Below are 19,845 nucleotides of genomic sequence, written 5' to 3'. Positions count from 1 at the left end.
CCTTCTCCTTGGATTCGGAACCCGGTTACAGGGACTGCAATACCCTCTCCTGGTCCGCAGGCTTCAGGCCTGGACTTGTCTCTGACATAGTCTAAGCTCCAGCTTCAGACTACAGGCTGCAGCTTTAGACAGACACTTAGACTAGACTGACTTTCCTTTCCCTGTCTGGGCCTTATATAAACTAGGGCTCCCTAGCTCCCTCTAGTGACTAGAAGCTGGAATGACACCCCTAGCAGGCCTGTACACGCAAGTTTCACAGCAACAGGGAAATACATAACATTACACTACATGACAATCTATAAAGATGACATATACCAACTTCTCCATAACTAAGGAGGGACGACAGCACACCAAGTGACACCTTTGCAGTGACGGGCATTACAGTCCCCGTACACTACATACCCCACTGCTTTAAGCTGAGTACGGCCTCGTACTCCATCAGGGCTCGCCCAACTGGAATCTCTACCTGAAACAGAAAAAAGAGACATGCAGGCATACATACATGTAATTCATCTGCATTTACATTCATATCAGGTCCAATTGGCAAAGGTGAAGGGTGATGACAAGGGGCGTCGTTCTCTTCTCCTCAGGATAGTGAATGGAACTGGGGCGCTGACCTGGCACAGCGTAACATTATAACCAGGATAGTCCATGACAATGAATAAGTCCATAATAGAACAGCACAATAGATAAAACAGTATAAAAGTTCTTGGAGGCTCAAAGAACAAACATGAGTCCGTACCCAGGTTATTTTCCTATTAAATCACAGAGGCTCTCATGCGGTGGAGTCCATCTCTGGGCACATTTCCTTTAAAAAGAGCAAAAATCTCAGAGGCTCAGGTCCTTTTGAGTCTGTCTCCGGGCACGGTTCCTTAATATCAAGTTGCACAATAAAACGACAGCAAAGACAAGTGCTGTAATACCCCTGATCAACCTGAAAAGGGGGTGAAGGGTAAAAGGTGCAACTAAGGAACAGGCACAACTTGGCGTGGGGGTAGCAAAAGCAGGCAGGAGATCCTGGAAACAAACGTGGCTTTGTTGGCTTTATTACTTCAGTGGCCAACACCTACCACTGAGCCGTGGATGAACTGGCAGCCGCAACAAAGGACCAGGAAAACGTAGGACTCCTGTCCTGAAAGGGTTAACACCATACTTCTTCGGTGAACTAAAGCAAAGGCCTAGCAGGCTGATTCACAGTGGCATATCATAACCACTTGGCTCTGCTGGCAAGTACGGCCTGTAGTAGTCCTCTACAGGAGGATGGGCCCACATAACAGTGTTAGGAGGCAGCTGCAGAGTAAAGGGGCCCCTAATAGGTATTGGCCCCATGGGCCTAGGGGTGAACCCTTGGGTGGACCGTACCGGTCCCGGCATGATAATGGTGGGATGGATTGGAGCTGTTACCGCCGCCGCAAGCGGTCTGGTGGGCTCTGTGCAGCAATTCACAGCAACAGGGGGTCTTCTTTGGGGCACTGGCGGAGCGGTGGCAGCAGAAGGTAGTCTACGGGTGGTGACAGGCACCCTTACCTCGTCCTTTTTTGGCGGCGTCTGGATCCTGGCGGTCGCGATCTTGCGCAGCTCCCGCAACTTCTCCTCCAGCCGGACAATCTGCTCACCGATACTCTCCGTGTCAGAGTCGCGGTCATCTGCTGGCGCCGCCGGCGCAGGTACAGTCACCGATGGCACGGACTCGGCCTCTGCCGGTTCTGGTGATGCATCGGGTCTCCGACCCTTCCGGATGTTCTCCAAGGTAGCATGAAGTCCTTGCAAGTTTTCCATATCTTGTATGGTCTTCTCCCGACGAGGCAGCTCGGGGGAAGGATAGGGGCTCACCCATTTTTCCAACACGGTTGGCTGCCAGAAGACGTTAGGCTCAATGAAGGAGCTCCGCTCCTGGAAGGCGTGATGGGCCGGCTCTGGAGAGCATTCCGGTTCTCGCTCGCAGCCAGAGTAGTCTTCTTCTTCTGCCTCCCAGTCCTCAGGTGCTCGCTTGGGACGGGTCACGGCAGTTGCATAAGGGCCTCTCAGGCTCTCGGCAGGGGTGAACTCTACTTCCTCTCCCTCGCGGAGGCTGTGTTGATAGGAAGGGAGGTAGTCTCTTTTGACAGACCTTCTATTCACATATAGGTCTCTGCCAGTCAGATAGTCTTGGATGAACCCGTAGCCACGGGTTTTGTCAAAGGACACCACCACTCCCTTTCTCCTTTCCAGGCGGGGTTGGGTGTTGGTGTGTCTTTCATGGATAGTCTTAGTCAACTCTTCGTAGTAGATCTTGGTCTTGGTATTCCGCTTTATAGCGGTCTCCCGGATCTCCGCCATTAGTGAGGACCATTTGAAAGAGGGCTGAAAAAAGTCTCTCCACGAGCCATAGCAGGGCTCTGGTTCTTTCTCCCTTGGGCGGCAGGCGGGTTTCTCCGGTCCCGGAGAGTAGGCCGGTGGAGCCTCCTCTGGCTCTACACCAATATCAGTCATCTCTGGTATGTCAGGCGCGGACGCTGCAGCAACGCTCTGTTCACTTTCCAACATGCTCGATCATTCTCTGGAGAGCGATAGGGTCGCGTCAATTAAATCAGCCAGCTCCTCCCACTGCACTGGGAGGCCGCCCCCCAGGTATTCCAGTATATGGAAGGCGGTGTCCATGCTGGCAGACATGCAAATGTCCAGATAAGCAGTGGCGCCTGACCTTGAACTCCTTCCCGCTATTTCCTCAGAAAGGCGCCAATTTTTCCCGCCTTTTCGGGATGAAGATGACGCAGCAGTAAATTCAGCAAGCCCAGCAGCCATCTTTAGCAAAACGCTGTCCATTCACTGACAGCAAGCAGGATTGTAAAAAGTCCACAAAACCGCACTCCAATGTGGCGATTTTCTTCCTCTTGGTAGCGCAACACTGCACAGCGCTTTTTAGAGGTTTTAGGAACACTTTGGGTATATTTTTCAGTCCACAAAGTCCATTTTAATAAAACAGGCAATTTGTCACTTTGGTCACAGGGCAACTGTATAAGGCACAAAGTTCACGCTCCTTGCACTATAAAGCGTGCGTATCCTGTTCGTGACGCCAAAAGAGAGGTGCAGCGTACTCAAGTTGTGTGTAATAGAGTTTCTGGGTGTAGTAGTGCAATGACACTAACCTGAGACGGCTGACTCTCTGCATAGGCAGGTGATGGTAGGAAAATGTTCGTGACGCCAGTGCCAATTAAACGGTGGCACGCCGTTTGCTGATAGCAGGAATAAATGAGGAACACCATGATGTTAAAACAGAACTCCAACTTTAGTAGTTTTCATAGAGACAGTAACGGAAGCGCAGTTCCTTTGCATACAGTCGATTTTTCAATACGGTTGATGCAGGCAATACAGATTGAGCAAGGTGACTACAGAGTGTTAAACACACAGGACTTGCAGTACAGGAGCTTGCACTCTATCTCTGACTGATCCTGGAACATAGCAAATCTTCTCCAAGGCCCAATACCTTAACTCTGGCGTATATCCTTGGTTTTAGCTTTATAAAGTACCTCCTCTGTTATCTTGAGTACCTCTTGCTTTCCTTGACATGCCTCTGTCTCTCCCTCAGCTTCCTCAGCCTCTAGAAACTTCAGCACACTCTAGAAGCTTCTGAATGGTGGTCTTCCTGCTTCTGCATATAGATATATATTCAGGAGGGGAACCTTCTCCTTGGATTCGGAACCCGGTTACAGGGACTGCAATACCCACTCCTGGTCCGCAGGCTTCAGGCCTGGACTTGTCTCTGACATAGTCTAAGCTCCAGCTTCAGACTACAGGCTGCAGCTTTAGACAGACACTTAGACTAGACTGACTTTCCTTTCCCTGTCTGGGCCTTATATAAACTAGGGCTCCCTAGCTCCCTCTAGTGACTAGAAGCTGGAATGACACCCCTAGCAGGCCTGTACACGCAAGTTTCACAGCAACAGGGAAATACATAACATTACACTACATGATAATCTATAAAGATGACATATACCAACTTCCCCATAAATAAGGGGGGACGACAGCACACCAAGTGACACCTTTGCAGTGACGGGCATTACAGTCCCCGTACACTACAAATTGGTGATCGAGTGAACAAACTGATGGAAACTGATATAGATGTATGTCAATTGGACAGCAGTTTTTCAATCAGTTTAGATTAATCTGAATGTAATATTTAATATTAATTTATATCTAAAAACATAAGTGAAAAAACCAGAAGGAAATCCAAAGTTTTGATATTTAGTTGGAGATATTGAAATTGATACCACATGAGTAGGGTTGAGCGAACCCGAACTGTAAAGTTCGGGTTCGTACCGAACTTTAGGATTTTTGGACTCCGAACCTGAACCCGAACTTTTCAGTAAAAGTTTGGGTTCGAGTTCGGTGTTCGGCGATTTAATGGCGCCTTTTGAAAGGCTGCAGAGCAGCCAATCAACAAGCGTTTAACTCTTGTGCCCTTAGAAGCCATCACAGCCATGCCTACTAATGGCATGGTTGTGATTGGCCAGTGCAGCATGTGACCCAGCCTCTATATAAGGCCTCATAGTTCGGGTCCGCATCGGAGCTGTCCGCATCGTTTGCTCCATTCCGTTCCATTTCTACAATGGGCCGCCCGTTCCGAAAGAATCTATCTGTTATCAGAACTTGATAACTCTGCGATCTACAGTGATTTTGTTTTGTGGATGCAGTGCAACATATTTTTACCCTGTCCTGAGCCCAGTGACACAGAAAAATAACTTTTATCCGTCTATTAGGTAGGTGGGCGTCGGTGGCCATTTTGTGCAAGTTCAGTGCACCAGCACAGAATATGTGCCAGGGACAATAATTTAACCCTGTTCTTTTAGTTCAGTGGGCAACATATACCCATTTTTTAAGTGCACCTGCACTGCATATGTGCCAGGGGAAGGGAAAATAATATAGGGAATCGTTCTGTGAGTTCAGGGACCCAGGGGGTGACCTTTTATTCACTTTTTTTTTTCTGTAAAGTACAATCCAAGTAAATCCATCTGTTAGATTCTGTGGGGACAATTTTTAGTTATTTTTGCTAAAAAGTACATTTGCGCCCTGCACTGCATTTGTGACAGTCCAATACAACCGTTAAATACCGCTGTTATATTCTGGCTTTAAAAAACAACCATTTTGTGCAAGACCCTACATTTGGGGCCTTTGCTGCATTTGTGACAGTAAAATACAATCTTTTTACTACAGTCCAATACAACCAGCAGGGCTGGGACAAGGTCCACCACCAACAGAGGCTGAGCTGCCCAAGTGCGCCCCCCCCCCCCCCCCCCCGCCATTTAGATATGTATGTTTGTTATTAATCAGACATCCACCCCAACCCACCCAACCAGCCCCCCCGGCGTTCCTTGTAATTTTACCCCATCCGGAAAAGAATATTATCTTTATTTAAGAACTATCTTACTTCACTTCAGGGCAGACTCTCACGCTCTATCCCTGCTGGGGCCTGGGCTGGGTCGTGACACAGTGCTGTGCTGCTGCCTGCACTGCTCCTGGTCTCCAAAGGGCGCACATGTGACCTGACTGCGTACAGCGCGTCAGGTCAAAGTGCGCGCTATACGCAGCCAGTCAGGCAAACACTGAGCAGAGACCAGAGCAGCGCAGCGGGGAGGGAGCACGTAAGTCAGTGCCAAGTGCTCACTACTCCCTCCGTCCTCCAGCATGGCCGGCAGCCCGGCAGGCGCGGCAGCAGCAGCGAAGTGGTCAGTGGCCTGCCTGCCGCCCAGAGGCTGGGGAGCTGGCCTGCGCCCTGAGGCTGGAGCCTCCCCAGCCTCTGTGTCGGCCCGGCCCTGCAACCAGTCAATACTGCAGTTACATTATTGGTTGTATTGTATAGAATTCGCCTGTCACACTGTTGTGTGACCTCAAAAAGTTTTTCCTCTTTATGACACCGGCACTGCCTTACTGTCAGTGAACTTAATTGTTGACTATTGGCGGTTACATTGTCACCTGACATGAACCATCTGTTAGTTTGGTGGGAGAACGCAAAGAATGAGGAAAGCGTCAAATAAGGGACGTGGCCCAGGTCGTGGTACTACTGGTGTTGGTGGAGCTCCTGTTGCAGGGAGAGGACGTGGTCGATCAGTGCCAGCTACACGCACAAGTGAAACACTTTCCTCAGGTGCGAGTAGGTGACAGAACCTTCGTTATTTGATAGGGCCGAATGCGGCTCTACGAATGGTGAGGCCAGAACAAGTACAGGCGATAGTAGATTTGGTGGCTGACAGTGCATCCAGTTCCTTCACATTGTCTCCCACCCAGTCCCCTGCTGAAAAATTAGAGTTGGCACCTACAGCCCATGGCCATCTGTCTTTCAACTCACCCCCTTGCAAATCTGCCAAGCAGTCTGAGCCCCAAGTCATGCAGCAGTCTCTTCTGCTTTTTGATGACTCTGTTAGCAGGGTTTCCGTGGGCCATCCATATAGCCCTGCCCCAGAAGTGGAAGAGATTGAGTGCACTGATTCCCAACCACTTATGTTTCAGGATGAGGACATGGGAAGACCACCGCAGCACGTCCCTGATGATGACGAAACATAGGTGCCAACTGCTGCGGCTTTCTGCAGTCTGCAGACCGACAAGGAGGGCAGGGGTAAAGATTGGGTGGAAGATGATGTGGAGGATGATGAGGTACTAGACCCCAGATGGAATCAAGGTCATGCGAGTGACCTGTCTAGTTCGGAGGAAGAGGCGGTGGTCGCACAGAGGCACCAGCACAGCAAAAGACGGAGCAGGGTGCAAAAGCGTCTGATACATTCAGTGTCGGACTGGGGTGCCTAGGGCCCACCAGTGGAATTGATTTTGGGGGCCCACCCTAGAGCTGGAGATATAACTTGTTCATTTTTCAGTCTCGCACACATGAATGTATGCATTTTAGCACACAATACAGTAACAGTATGCTAAACAGAACAGTATTGTGCACTGCACTATATCAAATAGTTTCTCTTTAAAGGGAGTCTGTCATCACAGTTTCACCTTTTTAACCCTTCCCATAGCTTTCTAGCAGCATTACAGTTGATAAAAACGTTACCTTTATAAGCAATCGTGGACTTATAAAACTGGCAAAAATCATCTTAGTAGGATGTGCAAATGAGGGCTCGCAAGTGCCCAGGGGCCGCGTCAACCTCGTAGGTGCCCAGGCAGCTCTGCCTTATCATCGCTTCCCTCCGCCCAGTCTTTCCCTCTGCCCGCCCATCTTCTTACTTCTTCTTTCGACGAGATCCTGCGCACTGAGTCCGTTAGCCGGCGCATGCGCATTAATTACTGTGATGCCATACCAGGAATGGAATGCGCCGGCCGATGGATATCAGACCCCCACCAATCAGATACTGATGACCTATCCACAGTCATATGTGACTGATATCAGCCGCTCCTCTTATAACGTTCCAGCACTGATATAACCTCCAGAGACATTACATCACATGTGACTGATATCAGCCGCTCCTCTTATAACGCTCCAGCACTGATATAACCTCCAGAGACATTACATCACATGTGACTGATATCAGCCGCTCCTCTTATAACGCTCCAGCACTGATATAACCTCCAGAGACATTACATCACATGTGACTGATATCAGCCGCTCCTCTTATAACGCTCTAGTACTGATATAACCTCCAGAGACATTACATCACATGTGACTGATATCAGCCGCTCCTCTTATAACGCTCCAGCGCTGATATAACCTCCAGAGACATTACATCACATGTGACTGATATCAGCCGCTCCTCTTATAACGCTCCAGCACTGATATAACCTCCAGAGACATTACATCACATGTGACTGATATCAGCCGCTCCTCTTATAACGCTCTAGTACTGCTATAACCTCCAGAGACATTACATCACATGTGACTGATATCAGCCGCTCCTCTTATAACGTTCCAGCACTGATATAACCTCCAGAGACATTACATCACATGTGACTGATATCAGCCGCTCCTCTTATAACGCTCTAGTACTGATATAACCTCCAGAGACAATACATCCTATGTGACTGATATCAGCCGCTCCTCTTATAACGCTCCAGCACTGATATAACCTCCAGAGACATTACATCACATGTGACTGATATCAGCCGCTCCTCTTATAACACTCTAGTACTGATATACCGTATTTTTCGCCCTATAAGATGCACCGGGGTTTTTGGGGAGGAAAATAAGAAAAAAAAATATTTTTAACCAAAAGGTGTGCTTTTGGTGGGTTTGGAACTAATGGTGGTCTGTGGATGGCACTATTACTGGGGATCTGTGAAGGACACTGTTATGGGGGGGATCTGTGAAGGACACTGTTATGGGGGGGGATCTGGGGATGGCACTGTTATGGGGGGGGGATCTGGGGATGGCGCACTGTTATGGGGGATCTGTGGATGACGCACTGTTAGGCCTCATGCACACGACTGTTTTATTCCATGTCCGTTGTTCCGTTTTCGTGATTTTCTGCGGACCCATTGACTTTCAATGGGTTTGTTGAAAACTCGGCTAATGCACCGTTTGTCATCCGCGTCCGTGATCCCTGGTTCCAGTCCGTCAAAAAAATATAACCTGTCCTATTTTTTCCACGGAAAACGGTTTGCGGATCCATTCAAGTCAATGGGACCGTGAAAAAACGCGGAGGCACACAAGATTGTCATCCGTGTCCGCGTCTGTTTTTTCCCTATCATTTGCATGGCAAACTTGACTTAGATTTTTTTTTAACTTTCCTTCATGTCTGGTGATCCTCCAAAAATAAATGAAGACACACGGAAACAAAAACGGAAACGGATCACGGAACAATGGAACCCCATTTTGCGGAACGGAACACAACAACGGTCGTGTGCATGAGGCCTTATGGGGGATCTGTGGATGACGCACTGTTATGGGGGGGATCTGTGGATGACGCACTGTTATGGGGGGGATCTGTGGATGACGCACTGTTATGGGGGGGATCTGTGGATGACGCACTGTTATGGGGGTATCTGTGACGGACACTGTTATTGGGGGGTATCTGTGGATGGCACTGTTATGGAGGTGGATCTGTGGATGGCACTGTTATGGAGGGGGATCTGTGGATGGCACTGTTATGGAGGGGGATCTGTGGATGGCACTGTTATGGAGGGGGATCTGTGGATGGCACTGTTATGGAGGGGGATCTGTGGATGGCACTGTTATGGAGGGGGATCTGTGGATGGCACTGTTATGGAGGGGGATCTGTGGATGGCACTGTCATGGGGGGATCTGTGGATGGCACTGTTATGGAGGTGGATCTGTGGATGGCACTGTTATGGAGGGGGATCTGTGGATGGCACTGTTATGGAGGGGGATCTGTGGATGGCACTGTTGTGGAGGGGGATCTGTGGGATGGCACTGTTGTGGAGGGGGATCTGTGGATGGCACTGTTATGGAGGGGGATCTGTGGATGGCACTGTTATGGAGGGGGATCTGTGGGTGGCACTGTTATGGAGGGGGATCTGTGGGTGGCACTGTTATGGAGGGGGATCTGTGGGTGGCACTGTTATGGAGGGGGATCTGCGGGTGGCACTGTTATGGAGGGGGATCTGCGGGTGGCACTGTTATGGAGCGGGATCTGTGGGTGGCACTGTTATGGAGGGGGATCTGTGGGTGGCACTGTTATGGAGGGGGATCTGTGGATGGCACTGTTATTGAGGGGGATCTGCGGATGGCACTGTTATGGAGGGGGATCTGCGGGTGGCACTGTTATGGAGGGGGATCTGCGGGTGGCACTGTTATGGGGGGATCTGTGGATGACGCACTGTTATGGAGGGGGATCTATGACGGACACTGTTATGGAGAGGGGGATCTGTGGATGGCACTGTTATGGAGGGGGATCTGCGGGTGGCACTGTTATGGAGGGGGATCTGTGGGTGGCACTGTTATGGAGGGGGATCTGCGGGTGGCACTGTTATGGAGGGGGATCTGCGGGTGGCACTGTTATGGAGGGGGATCTGCGGGTGGCACAGTTATGGAGGGGGATCTGCGGGTGGCACAGTTATGGAGGGGGACCTGTGGGTGGCACTGTTATATATGTGCCATCACAGACCCCCCACCCCATAACAGTGCCATCCACAGACCCCCCCACCCCTTAACAGTGCCACCCACAGATGTCCCTCATAAAACTGTCATCCACAGATCCCCCCCCCACCGCTCCAGTATACAAATATAAAATGTCTGATTGAATTAAAAGTTATTACACATGCCCCCTCACTCCTAATATTACTGTACACCCTAACAGCTTCTGTACAACGCAGGCAGGCCGGGCGGTCAGCGCGTCACTCACTGACGTCACGTGCCTGCGCCGCCTGCTTGATTCATAAAGTAGGCGGCGCAGGCACGTGACATCGGGGAGTTATGCTGCTGTTAGGGTGTATGGTAATATTAAAAGTGGGGGGGGGGGGGGCATGTTTAATCACTTTTAATTGAATGAGACATTTTATATTTGAATATTGCAGCACCGGAGCGGCGGGGCCGGAGTACAGTGACTGCACCCAGTCCCTCCCCGCTCTCGTATACATCGCAGCCTGTAAAAATGTCAGCATTCACCCCATAAGACGCAGGGGCATTTTCCCATTTTTTGGGGGGAAAAAGTGCGTTTTATAGGGCGAAAAATACGGTAACCTCCAGAGACATTACATCATATGTGACTGATATCAGCCGCTCCTCTTATAACGCTCCAACGCTGATATAACCTTCAGAGACATTACATCCTATGTGACTGATATCAGCTGCTCCTCTTATATCGCTCCAGTACTGAGATAACCTCCAGAGCAGGGGCGTACATACAGGGGTCGCGGCTGGGCCCGGCACTCCAGGGGGCCCGGCCGCCTGTGGACCCCTGGCCCCGCCCTGCAGTAGTGCTGTGCCTGCCTGTATAAAGGCTGTTTCACACGAGCGAGTCAATTGCGGGAATCACGCTCCGTGTGTGAGTGTGAACCTCCGCTCTGGACATAGTGACATAAAGCTGTCAGTATGATTCTGTGGAAAAAAGGCCATGCAGAGACACATAGTATTATAAACCATGATAATGCCGTGCGCTCCTGCAAGTCCAGAGCGGAGGATCACACTCACACACGGAGCGTGATTCCCGCAATGGACTCGCTCGTGTGAAACAGCCTTAACCCGGGCGGCCGACCCGGGGCCCGCCGCCCAGTGTTGCGTTTCTGCGCTGCAGTGCCAGGCCAGGCCAGCCCTACCCTCCTTGAGTGAGAGTCTCCTCCCCCTGATTCTCCTCCCCGTGCCGGTGCGGCGTGCCTAGTCATTTCCTGTTGGGCGGCCGCACCGGACACAACGTTTCCCTAGGCTGCGCAGGCGCACAACAACACCGAGACGCAGCAGGAAGAAGGCACCGGAGAGCGTGAAGAAGCCGGTGCCGGTTCGGAAGTGAAGATAAGATTTGTAAAAAAAAAAAAAAAAAAAAGGTCTTCATAATTGCTCACCACATTTATGGTGAGTGAGTTCAGAGTACACTCAGAGTGGGGTCTGATGGGGGCTGAGAGGGGCTGGCTTTATAACTAGCTCTGCTATATTTCTGTAGCCTGCAACCTCTGACTGCCCAGTTGGGCTGAAACTACTACACCCAGCATGTTCTGGCAGTAATAGTAAATGGATATTGGTGCAATTCTGAGCTACTAGTCTATATAATATTATATAGTAGCTCAGAATTGCACCAATATCCATTTACTATTACTGCCAGAATATGCTGGGTGTAGTAGTTTCAGCCCAACTGGGCAGTCAGAGGTTGCAGGCTACAGAAATATAGCAGAGTTAGGCTACTTTCACACTGGTGTTTCTGGGTCCGCCTGTGAGATCCGTTTCAGGGCTCTCACAAGCGACCCAAAACGGATCAGTTCAGCCCCAATGCATTCTGAATGGATGCGGATCCGCTCAGAATGCATCAGTTTGCCTCCGTTCAGCCTCTATTCCGCTCTGGAGGCGGACACCAAAACGCTGCTTGCAGCCAAACGGATCTGTTCTGAACGGATACAAGCATTTGCATTATAGGTGCAGATCCGTCTGTGCAGATTTGTTTTGGTGTCCGCCTGGCGATGCGGAGCCAAACGGATCCGTCCTGACTTACAATGTAAGTCAATGAGGACGGATCCGTTTTCACTGACACAATATGGTGCAATTGAAAACGGATCCGTCCCCCATTGACTTTCAGTGTAAGTCAAAATGGATCCGTTTGCATTATCTTTTTTTTTTTGTTCATGGTAATGCAAACAGATGCCTTCTGAACGGATACAAGCATTTGCATTATCGGTGCGGATCCGTCTGTGCATGCGCACCTAACGCAGGTGTGAAAGTAGCCTAAGGCTGCATTCACACGTCTGTGGTGTGTTGCGGACCCGAATCCGCAACACACCAGCCCGGCGCCCCCATAGAAATGCCTATTCTTGTCCGCAAGCTGCGAACAAGAATAGGACATGCTCTATCTTCTTGTGGAGCTGCGGACCCAAAATCAGGGCCGCACTCCGCAATTGCGGCTGCAGACAGCACACTGTGTGCTGTCCGCATCCATTCCGTCCCCATAGAGAATGAATGGGTCCGCACCTATTCCGCAAAATTGCGGAAAGGATGCGGACCCATTTTGCGGACGTGTAAATGGAGCCTAACTCTGCTGCTGGTGGAGGGAGGTTGGGGGGGGGGGGGGGCGGCGACGGGAAGGGGGCCCCATGGTTCAGTTTTACACCGGGGCCCCATGGATTGTGTGCTCCAGAGACATTACATATTATGTGGGGGTGAGGGGCTGGGAAAGTGTGAAATGCCACTGATGAGAGGGAAGAGGGGGACACTGGGAGACATGACTTCTTGCCCTGTATAAAGTATAGGTGAGATAGTTGGTGGGAAAGGTCTGTGAGAGGCTGGAACAACAGGGACACAAGATATGCAGGGGCAGCAGCTTCAGGACTCTCTTCCCACTTCCCTCCCACAGTAACTTACCCCAGTGCTGCTGTGTGGAGTAGTGGGACCAGTGAGAGAAGAGAACTTTATACTGGAGGGAGGCACAGTGACTCAGAGAGAGCAGCGTCTCCATCTCCTGCTGCTGCCTCGGCTGTCGGCTCCTCTGGCTCCGCCCCCTCCTCACACAGGATGGAATATCACACTGCAGAGAGCAGGGGGGGGGGCTGTCTGCTCATGTCGGGTCGGTGAAGTTTACTTTGGAGAAAGGGACAAGCGCTGCAAAGTATTGTGCTGTCCCTTTCACCAAAGTAAAATGATATGTGTGCCAGTGCTGCAGTCCAGCCCCTGATAACAGCCAGGCGCCTGAAACTGAAAGTATAGTAACTCCCCTGCCCCTGCTGGTGGCTCTGGCTGCAGTATAAGCAGACAGGCAAGGGGCCCACCGGGCATTTCACCGGCTTCCCGGTGAGCCAGTCCGAGCCTGGATACATTCTTGGGTGACATTTTACAATTTTTGCCATGAATAAACCCCTACTCTGCATAGTTGACAGGTACCGAAATTTTTTTAAAATCGTCTGTCCCATTGGTGGGTGACATTAACCCATTTTTGCCAATGAAAAACCCCTGCTCTGCATAGGTGACAGGGACTTAAATTTCTAAATTTCATCTTTAATTGACGCGCGCCCCCTCCTTTCATTCGATCCTTCCGCTTTAATAACTTGTCCCACATTTCCGCTCGATCACATTTCAGCCATTGACCTCCCTTGGATGTGGTCTCTCTTTCTCACGCTACCTCCCCGGCGTGGAACCCTGATTCCCCGCTACCCGTGATCATCATGGTAGGTGCAGAAAAGACCATCGAAAGTTGATAGGGAAGATATCCAAATGGATCGTGGCTGTCACTTGGACATGCGATCAGGCAGAAGTTATCTAGAGTCAACAAAGCGGCAGCAGGGCCTCTCATGTCTAACGTTTCAAAATCCGAAATACCGCAGTGACATTCCCTATAATTTTTAATTAATCATTCCAATAACAGGGCATCTTAAGAGTCCTGTATTGTTATTTATCGTCACTACCTCCCCGAGTCGGGAGTGGGTAATTGCCGCGCGCCCCCTACTTTACTTGGAAGCTTCGGCTTTAATAATTTGTCCCACATTTCCGCTCAATCACATTTAATTTCATCCATTGACCTCCCTTGGATCAGGTATCCCTTTCTCAGGCTCCTTCTCCGGCATGGAACCTTGATTCCCCGTTACCCGTGATCACCATGGTAGGCGCATAAAAGAACATCGAAAGTTGATAGGGAAGATATCCAATTGGATCAAGGGCGTCACAGGGACGTGCGACATGGTGGGGCAGTATGTGTGCACACGCCTACACGTACTGACTGATGGGTCTGCCCCATTCAACTTCTGGATCTCCAAATTGGGCACATGGGCTGAGTTTGCCCTTTACGCCTTGGAGGTGCTGGCCTGCCCTGCAGCCAGTGTACTCTCTGAACGTGTATTTAGCACGGCAGGAGGGGGTTATCACAGACAAGCGCAGCCGCCTGTCCACAGCCAATGTGGACAAGCTCACGTTCATTAAAATGAACCAGGCATGGATCCCACAGGACTTGTCCGTACCTTGTGCAGAATAGACATGTATACCGGCCTCACCCAGCCATTGTTGTACTCCAGCGCACTTTCTCTTTTATATTTCCCAATGTTTTAGGGTCTACCAAAATCTGAACAAATAAAATAAAATAATAATAAAATAAAAAAAACAGTGTTGGCTACCTCCTCCTGCTCCACCGCCCTCTAACCCTTTCCATGACTTTTTTTGAGCCATTTTAGTGCTCCAAAGTTCGGGTCCCCATTGCCTTCAATGGGGTTCGGGGTCAAGTTCGGATCCCAAACTCAAACTTTTTTGTGAAATTCGGCCGAACCTGTCGAACCCGAACATCCAGGTGTCCGCTCAACTCTACACATGAGTGATTCTATGCTTAGCCTTCATGCATCTGGCACAGCTAGGGTTGCCCCCTTTCCCAACAAAAAATACCGACCAGGTAAAGGCACACCCCAAAGGGGGTGTGGTTATGGGGGGCATGGCTTAACACGGGATGTTAAGTTGTTATGTCATAATGTGGCTCCCAGCAGTAATACTGCCCAGCAGTAATAGTAATGCCTTTATTATTGCCCCCAGAATTAATAATGCCCCCATTAGTGCCCCCAGAATTATTGGTGCCCCCATTAGTGCCCCCAGTAATAGTACTGCCTCCATTAGTGCCCCCCAGAATTAATAGTGCCCCCATTATTGCTTCCAGTAATAGTAATGTCTCCATTAGTGCCCCCCATAATTAATAATGCCGCATTAGTGCCCCCAGAATGAATAATGTTCCCATTAGTGCCCCCCAGAATTAATAATGCCTCCATTAGTGCCCCCAGAATTAATAATGACTCTATTAGTGCCCCCTAGAATTAATATTGCCCCCATTAGAGCTCCCCAGAATGAATAATGCCCCCATTAGCACCCCCAGAATTAATAATGGCTCATTTGTGCCCCCCAATAATATTTATGCCCCATTAAAAATATTATAATAATAATAGTGCCCTCCGTATGGCATCCACTGACCTGAGCTCCTCTGGATATAAACTTTGAAGCAGGGGCGGCCTGGCCATAGACCCTACAGGGGAATTTCCTGGTGGGCTGATGCTCAGGGGGCCGCTTGAGCCCTCCTCATTGCCGCCAGCCGGGTACATAAAGATCTGATGCTCTCAGCATTAATTAATGTAGGAACATCAGGTACTTATGTACCCGACCAGTGGCCATAGGACCCCAATAGGAATTCAACTGTATCAGCAATCTCAGGACGATGATACAGTTTCATACTGTGGTGTAGGTGAGGGTATTTTGTGCTGCTTCGTGGTATTTGGTTCTGCTGGGGCAGTATTTTGTTGTGTACTACAGTATTATTAGCCCCGCCTACTTGTGTTAGTCCCGCCTACTTGTGTTGGCCCTGCCTACTTGTGTTTTTCCCCACCTTTGTCAGGTTGGATCCACTTACAATATGGGGCCACTTTTACGTTCACCCCTGCTTTGGAGCATTGCTCAGGTCCGTACATACCCCCTCCCCAATGTCACTCTATATTTGTCCCACGATCAGTGGAAACCTCATTGTTTGCTATGGGAATGGCAATCCCTAGCCATATTAGACAATCTCCATAGAAAATAATGTAAATGACAATGATGCATCCTACCTGCCCCGGCCATGACTAGATTTGATTTTTTTATAGATGCCTACAATGAAGATGACCTCATGCTGTACTGGAAGAAAGGAAATGAGTCCCTGAAAACCGATGAGCATATTTCACTGTCCCAGTTTTTCATTGAAGAGTTTAGTGCGTCTAGCGGACTGGCCTTGTACAGTAGCACAGGTAAGTACTGTGACTAAATGCAGTCGTGGACATATTGCTTAAAAGGGTTTTTTCTCAGGATAGGTCATCAGTATCTGATCGTGGTGGTCTGATACCGCCGCCAATCAGCTGTTTGAGAAGGCATCGGCGGTCCTGTGAGCACCGCTGCCTTCTCGCAGCTCACCAAGCACAGCGCCGGACATAGTATAGTGGCTGTGCTTAGTATTGCAGCTCAGCCCTATTCACTTGAAAGGGACTGCTCTGCGCCTAGGCCATGTGATCGATGAACGTGTCGTCACTGGCCTAGGAAAAGCAGAGAGAAGGCTGCGGCGCTCACAGGTGCACTAGTGTCTTCTCAAACAGCTGATCAGCGGGAGTCCCCGGTGTCAGACCCCCACCGATCAGATACTGATGACCTATCCAGAGGAGAGATCATTAGTTATAAAGTCTCGGAAAACCCCTTTGAGGACTTCTCTGTCTTAATGCCCCTTTACACTGGCCGATGTTCGGGCAGATTATTGCTAACAGGCGCTCGTATGAGTGAAACACTTGTTCATTGGGTAATATGATCTTGGTCTAGTCACTTAAATTATCATTTGCCGGCAGCAGATAGTGGTGTCTGATCAATGCTCTGCTGCCAGCAAATAATAATCGTGTATGGGGACGAGCGATGGCATTAGTGATCTCCAGACATCCCAACCTGCAAAATCTCATTTCAGGGAGGTTTTCTTTTTTTTTTTTTCTTCACAAACTTTTTATTACATTTTCCAAACCTATGCAGTATCTGCAGACTTTGCTCTATGGTGTGGAGGACTGGGCTCATTACCCTGCCCCAAATTATCATATTTATGTATATGATTAAAGGGATTCTGTCACCACCTATAAGTCCTGTGAGCTAAACATCTGCTCATGTCCAGGGAAGCATTCTGATTTCTAAGGTGGCCTTATAAAAGCTATTTGTGGCTTTATTCTACGGAAAAACAGGTTTTACTAACCTGTCAATCATTGAATTAAGGTGCCCAAGCAGGGGAGGTCTGTGGATGCATGGTGCCCGGCCGCACGCATCGCCGTTCGTGCCCAGCGCCGCCTCTCCCTCCCTCCCCCCGCTTTGAGATCCCGCGCGTGCGCACAGGCTCAGCCTGATGAGCCGTTGCGGACTGCTGGCATCGGCTTCTTCTTGCACTGTACGCACGCGCCGAGAAGGGGACACTGCTACAGGTTGCCGGAAAGGTTTACTGCGAGTAAACTAGAGATGGGAAGTTCGGATCTTTCAAATGAACCGATTCATGAATCGAATCTTCGGTTCATTCGCTGAGCAGACAAGAAGCAAGTGAACCCTGTGTGTAATTATCTACCCCACTGTAGGAAAAAAAACAAGCATCGGGGAAGGGGGGGGGGAATTTAACACTGGGGTAAATAATATAATTAAAATGGAGGGTTAAATGTGTAAATGTATTTTAAAAAAAATACATCTCTGAGAAGCCAATTTGACCCTAAAGGGTTAATTCAACCTGTAATCTAAACTCTGTGTCCTGTCACTTCTCTTATCTCTCTGCTCTGCTATCAGTAAACCTTTCCGGGATATATTGTCTCACGGGTGTCAGGGAGCCGCTATCTAATAGCGGGAGACTCCCTGAACTTCAGGGAGACTTGAGATCCCTGGATCTCTCCTCCTCATACTGTGGAGGAGATCGCTGCATTATTGATTCTCAGGAAGGAACACTTCGGGCTTCATCTGCTCCATTGGGGCATGTAACAAGCTCCCTGCTCCCGGCTGATAAAGTATCTCCATGCTGGGGCCCCATGCAATCAGCTGTAATCTGCCAGGCAAATAGTGGTCAATTTCACTGCAGCTCCAACACAGGAGATATTAAAGGGGTTGTCCACAACTTATTGTCTTTTAAAATCCCCCACCCAACAGGACCTGTGAAGGGAGCTATACTTACCTGCTCCCGACGGCTTGGATCCAGCTCTGTTTTCGCTGCACTTCTGGTCCCAGCGTGTAAAACTTACTCCACAGAGGGGTCAAATGCGCCATCACAGCCAATGAGTGGCCTCAGTGGTGACATGTCGTCAAGGAACATGTGACCCAGCAGTGACGTGTCGGTTGGGGACACGTCACCGCTGAGGCCAGTTATTAACTTCAGAGGTCTATAGGACACCATTAGGGTGGCCACTTGCTTTACCCTATAAAGCTGGACGTTCTCAGCCGTGTCCTCTGGCTCTGCTAAGCCACGCCACCGACTCTGCTAAGCCACGCTCCTGTTGCTGGCAAAAGAAGAAAAAAAAGAACTGAGAGACCTGAAGGAAAGCTGCGGGCGGGCGGGAGTGCACAGAGTGACATATCCGCTAGCTATAGTGATTGACTGGGGGTGAGAGAAGCCTCAGTCTGTCAGTTTGTGCCTGCAGCTCAGCGCACACCCGAAGTCTGGTCACCCTAGACCCCATCCATCTGGAGGTTTACAGGACAGGGACTGGAAGACTGGTGAAGGGAGCCAAGGACCCAGCAAAGATGGTCAGAGAGCAGTTCCCACTGGGTGGGGTGGATTTTAAAAAGTTATGGACAACACCTTTGAAGGGGTTGGCCACTTTTTTTGTGGCATACCTGTAAAGAGAAGCATACTTACCCAAGGATGGATTGGGAACTTAAATTGTCCCTGGAAAAAAAAACTAAAAGTGGCCCTATTTTGTAGCTGGGTCCAAATTGACAGAAGGCAGGGCCAACACAAGTAGGCAGGGCCAGCAATACCATATTGCGGCACATTATAATCCCTCAACAGAGCCAGATTCCACAGTGCATCACAAAATACTACTGCCAGCAGTACAAAGTATGACCCCCAAAACGGCCACTCTCTGGCTGTGAGGAGGGCTCAGGTATCCCACTGGGCATCGGTCCACCGGAAAGTTTCCCTGTAGGGTCTATGTCCAGTCCACCCCTGTACTTACCTGATCTATGCTGTTGAGTCCCAGATGCTTTGCTCCCCCGCTTCTGCTGCCTTGCTCGAGTCCCTCTCACGCGCTCAGTTTAAATGTTCAATTACCATCAGCCATATCTACTGTGATAAGCTCTGGCAGTTACAGGGAAAGGACATGCCCCCTGAGAAAGGACATGCCCCCTGAGCTGCCAGCCTGAAGAGAATCTATCAGAACAATTGGAGCAATGAATGGGGAGATCTGTGGATCCATGTGAGGTACAGGGCTGGTTCTAGCTTTATTAGAAAGAGGTTGTCATGTGCTATGACATCGCATAACCCCTTGAGAAATGAATTAAAATAAATAATCCAGGGGGAGACAGTCTTCACTTGATCCGAATGCTGTACTAGTAAATAGCTGTAACTCGGAGCTCTTGGCCCCAATGCAACCCCACCTACCATGTACCATTTATAACACTGGTATCTTCTTATGGAGCAGTGGGGCCTCAGGCACCAGGGTATTGGTGAAATTTCTACCCCACGTAGCTATACTCCTATTTACCTGCTTCCAATAGGGGGAAAAAGAGGTTGTTTCAAAGCAGTTAATCCCAACAAATTCCCATAAAGCATCCAGGTTTCACAC

General features: G+C 49.6%; 1 protein-coding gene across 1 annotated transcript in view; it reads left to right on the top strand.

Annotated features, from left to right (window-relative positions):
* GABRR3 (gamma-aminobutyric acid type A receptor subunit rho3) overlaps positions 1–19,845 on the top strand; it is a 78,022-nt gene that overhangs the window by 51,450 nt on the left and 6,727 nt on the right. The window contains exon 6 of the mRNA XM_040421777.1: positions 16,171–16,311. Coding sequence (XP_040277711.1) covers positions 16,171–16,311 — 141 coding nt within the window. The remainder of the gene's footprint in view (positions 1–16,170; positions 16,312–19,845) is intronic.

The sequence above is a fragment of the Bufo bufo genome, chromosome 3 (genome assembly GCF_905171765.1).
Source record: "Bufo bufo chromosome 3, aBufBuf1.1, whole genome shotgun sequence".
NCBI lineage: Eukaryota > Metazoa > Chordata > Amphibia > Anura > Bufonidae > Bufo > Bufo bufo.
This window is presented reverse-complemented; position numbering and strand designations above follow the sequence as displayed.